The sequence below is a fragment of the Colobus angolensis genome, unplaced genomic scaffold (assembly GCF_000951035.1).
Source record: "Colobus angolensis palliatus isolate OR3802 unplaced genomic scaffold, Cang.pa_1.0 Scaffold84, whole genome shotgun sequence".
NCBI classification, from domain to species: Eukaryota; Metazoa; Chordata; class Mammalia; order Primates; family Cercopithecidae; genus Colobus; species Colobus angolensis.
This window is the reverse complement of record NW_012122265.1, coordinates 552,898-556,886: the sequence shown is the minus strand read 5'-3', so window position 1 is coordinate 556,886 and position 3,989 is coordinate 552,898. Positions and strand designations below refer to the sequence as shown.

The 3,989-nt window shown below is 51.4% G+C and overlaps 2 protein-coding genes across 2 annotated transcripts in view; one reads left to right on the top strand and one right to left on the bottom strand.

The window, feature by feature from the left end:
* Nucleotides 1–3,989, top strand: part of DEAF1 (DEAF1 transcription factor) — a 75,440-nt gene that overhangs the window by 7,032 nt on the left and 64,419 nt on the right. The gene's annotated exons all lie outside the window — the stretch shown is intronic.
* The window catches only part of TMEM80 (transmembrane protein 80), a 10,695-nt gene that overhangs the window by 3,253 nt on the left and 3,453 nt on the right, over nucleotides 1–3,989 (bottom strand). Inside the window, 3 exon segments of the mRNA XM_011930004.1 lie at nucleotides 494–586; nucleotides 974–1,067; nucleotides 2,298–2,317. Coding sequence (XP_011785394.1) covers nucleotides 494–586; nucleotides 974–1,067; nucleotides 2,298–2,317 — 207 coding nt within the window.

The window sequence follows — 3,989 nt, the reverse complement described above, 5'->3', positions numbered from 1 at the left end:
ACCCTATCTTAAAAAAAAAAAAAAAAAAGTAGGTCACTTGAAGGGGTTGCAGACTTGGGGATCCCTAGAGCTGGACTGGGGGCTCCCACCCCTCTAGACTCTGCTGCCTTTTGGGACCTGGCAGAACTCTCCAGGGCTCTCTCCTCCAACAGCTGAGGCCAAGGGGAAGGGGGTGCTGGTGAATATTCCAGAGCTCCAGATGTGGTGGTGGGCTGGGCTTCTGATCTCAGTGCCATTACCCAGTGACTTCTACAAGACACACTTCCAAACACAGTCTCTCCCAACGATACCCCCAGCATTGTTTGTCTCTGGGACAAAACTTCTCAATTAATACTTAATGACACTGTAAGGTGAGCCTGCAAAGCAACTGGGTAAGCAGTTTGGATAAAAAACATCTCCGAGAACCATACTATAAAATAATTACTATTGAAAGGCTGTGGTAACAGATAGCAACTCTTAGGACAGGTTCTTCACGGTGTTAACGTCCACTCACCCAAGTATAACCGCACCGCTTCCAGAATCCCCATCAGAAACAGCAGAGCAAGATCGAGGACCAGGTAGTGGTGAGGACAGCTGAATACCTGACCTGGAGAGCAGAGGTGCAGATGGAACACAAGTTACCTGGCACAGCAGCAGCAGCCACCTCAGCTTGCCTTTTCCTTTTCCTTTTCCTTTTCTTTTTTGAGACAGGGTCTTGCTCTGTCACCCAGGATGGAGTGCAATGGCGCCATCTCAGCTCACTGCAACCTCCGCCTTGTGGGTTCAAGCAATCCTCTCACCTCAGCCTACTGAGTAGCTGGGACTACAGGCGCCCACCACCAAGCCCGGCTACTTTTTGTGTTTTTAGTAGAGATGGGGTTTCCCCATGTTGGCCAGGTTGGTTTCGAACTCCTGACCTCAAGTGATCTGCCCGCCTCGGCCTCCCAAAGTGTTGGGATTCTAGGCGTGAGCCGCCACACCCAGCCTGACTTACTTTTATATGTGATCATCAGGAGCGTGGCGAGGAAATACAGGGCGTAGTACGTTCCGCTGAGACAAAACAGCATTTGAAGGGGAACTGAAGAGAGCTGGTGAGTGGTTAAGAATCCTCAAGCTCAATGGGCCTGGGAGCAGCCTCCTAGGTGGCTGAACAAGAGGGGCTGGTTCTGTCACGTGGCCACAGACACCACGGGACCACGGGGTCCTGGCAACGGCTCACTGCCCATTGGAGGCTTCTGCCACTGTGTTGGCTGCCAGTGGGGTCCCATGAGCTGGCAAGGCCTTTGTGGGACCCCCCTCCACGCCAGAACAATGCAGTCTGTGCACCGCAGCCCCTGCCCTCGGTGACTGTGGACTGGTCAGGGGACAGCCTCCACACACTGGCACTCTCAGTGATGTCACCCTGACTCTGGCCCCAGTTAGAGTTAGAGAGAAAAAATAACTTTGTCATTTTCTTTTTTTTTTGTTTTTGAGATAGAGTCTTGCTCTGTTGCCCAGACTGGAGTGCCGCAGCACAATCTTGGCCCACTGCAACCTCCGCCTCCTGGGTTTAAGTGATTCTTCTGCCTCAGCCTCCTGAGTAGCTGGGATTACAGGCATATACCACCACACCCAGCTAATTTTTTTTACTTTTAGTAGGGACAGAATTTCACCATGTTGGCCAGGCTGGTCTCAAACTCCTGGCCTCAAGTGATCTGCCCGCCTCAGCCTTCCAAAGTGTTGGGATTACAGGCATGAGCCACTGCGCTCTTCAGAGGAAATATATTTCTGTTTGGGGGGACTTAAGTATCTATTAGCCATTTCCTGAGCTGTGTACATTTCCTATTTGTTTATGCTAACATGAGTCTATGGGGCCAGGCACAGTGACTCACGCCTGTGATGCCAGAGCTTCAGGAGGCCGAGGCTGCAGTGAGCTGTGATTGCCACACTCCAGCCAGGGTGAGAGCAAGGCTCCGTCCTTAAAATAAAATAAACAAACAAAAATAAAATAAAATGAATCTAGGGACATTCAAAGTGAGGAATTTCCATCTTCCTGCCACTACTGGCCGGGACAGAGACAGGTGGCCATCCTCTTCGGAGCCGGGCAGTCTGGCGTGCTTCGCCACTTTGTGCAGGGCGGAGCAGGTAGGGGATGGAGCCAACACAACTGATCCAAGGAAGTTACATCAACTCTCTAAATCTGTCAAGCAACACCCTCCTCTCGAAAGTGGAATTACTAGACAGAACTTAAGGAAAACGTGGGGTGAGGCCGAGCGCTCTCTGCGTGGCAGCAATTCGGGCCTCTGGGTGCTGTCCTGGAGGGGCACGCAGCAGGATACCATTGTGGAGAAGCCTCTCCCTGAAAGAGAAAGGGGCCGTGAGCAAGGCCCGACAGCCACTAGGAGGCCTTCCTGGGGCTCGCTCCACACTGACAGGAACCACCCCTGCTTTACTCTCTTTTGATCTCATATTTGTAGAAAGCAGTAAACATATGCCGTGGGCCTGCCCCTAGGTATCTCCCGTGCCTCTCTAGCCATCCTTCAACAAGGCTAGGAGTCTCTGCCTTTCAGAACCTGAGGCTGGAGACAGCGAGTACGGGAGGAACCGTGGTGGGAAGAGAATCCTCCACTTCACCCTGGGCCAAACCCAGCTGGCCCTCAGGGAAAGCAGCACCCTGAGCCTACCCAAACCGCAGCTCCCCTCGTTGTCTGTGGCTTCTCTGTGTTTGCCACACATATATGACTAATGAAAACCTTTTTGGCCGGGCATGCTGGCTCACGCCTGTAATCCCAGCACTTTGGGAGGCCGAGGCGGGCAGATCATGAGGTCAGGAGATCGAGACCATCCTGGCTAACATGGTGAAACCCCGTTTCTACTAAAAATACAAAAAAATTAGCTGGGCGTGTTGGCAGGCGCCTGCAGTCCCAGCTACTCGGGAGGCTGAGGCAGGAGTATGGCGTGAACCCAGGAGGCGGAGCTTGCAGTGAGCCGAGATCGAGCCACTGCACTCCAGCCTGGGCAACTGAGCGGGACTCTGTCTCAAAAAAAAAAAAAAAAAAAAAAGAAAATCTTTTCTGACTTAGGTTGTAACAAATCTTTTTTCATAATTTATAAGAGACATTTGCTTTCCTTTGGAATTTTATCCCCAAACATCCCTCCAAAAATAAGAATTTTCAAAACTAGCAATGCAGCAGTCCAATCTTTTTATCATGCAACCTCTTAGGCCTTCTCCCACCCTGACCTGAGAGATGACAGGAAGCCGGAGGAGTGAGTGGAGCCTCTTTCCGCATTTTCGATTCTGAGGTTTTGCATCTGAAGACTCCCCTGACTCATCCTGGATCCACGGTGACCTGGGTCAGACTAATTGTCTGAAAAGGGCTCACGCTAGTTGCACATGTGGTATGTGCACGTCTCTACATGTGTAAATACATCAATATAGATCTAGAATTGGGCGGAAACCTCTCATAAAAGGAGGCTCAAGCTGCACTGCTGGGTGGCAGGCAGGACAGCAACCTGAACACAGCCTCTCTGTTCCATTTCCACTTCAATGCCACGGAGGGCAGGACAGCAACCTGGCGTTAGTGAGATTTTGTGGCTGATCCCACAGCTTCTTGAGCAGATCTGGGGCCTTCTGTGCCAGAGTTTGTGGAATCTCACATGGGCAAGCGTCTTGAGCCGGTAAATATAGGACATCGGCATCAGAGACTCAGAACTGGGCACCTGAAAGAGGCGCCACAGGCTGGAAGCAGGAAGCCAAGTGCACGGCAAACCACATCGCATCGTGTTACCGGCAGACCACTCTTTAAACCCGATCTGTTCTTTTCCAGGCTCTAGCTAAACCAGGCTACCTAAATACCTGTCATTATCTGTGATGATTTCGCATTAATTGGGGTTTTTGTCCCTTCTGTTCCTTTTCTTAGAGGTTGGCTTCTTTTTTTTTTTTGGAGACGGAGTCTAGCTCTGTCGCCCAGGCTGGAGTGCAGTGGCGCGATCTTGGCTCACTGCAAGCTCCGCCTCCCGGGTTCACGCCA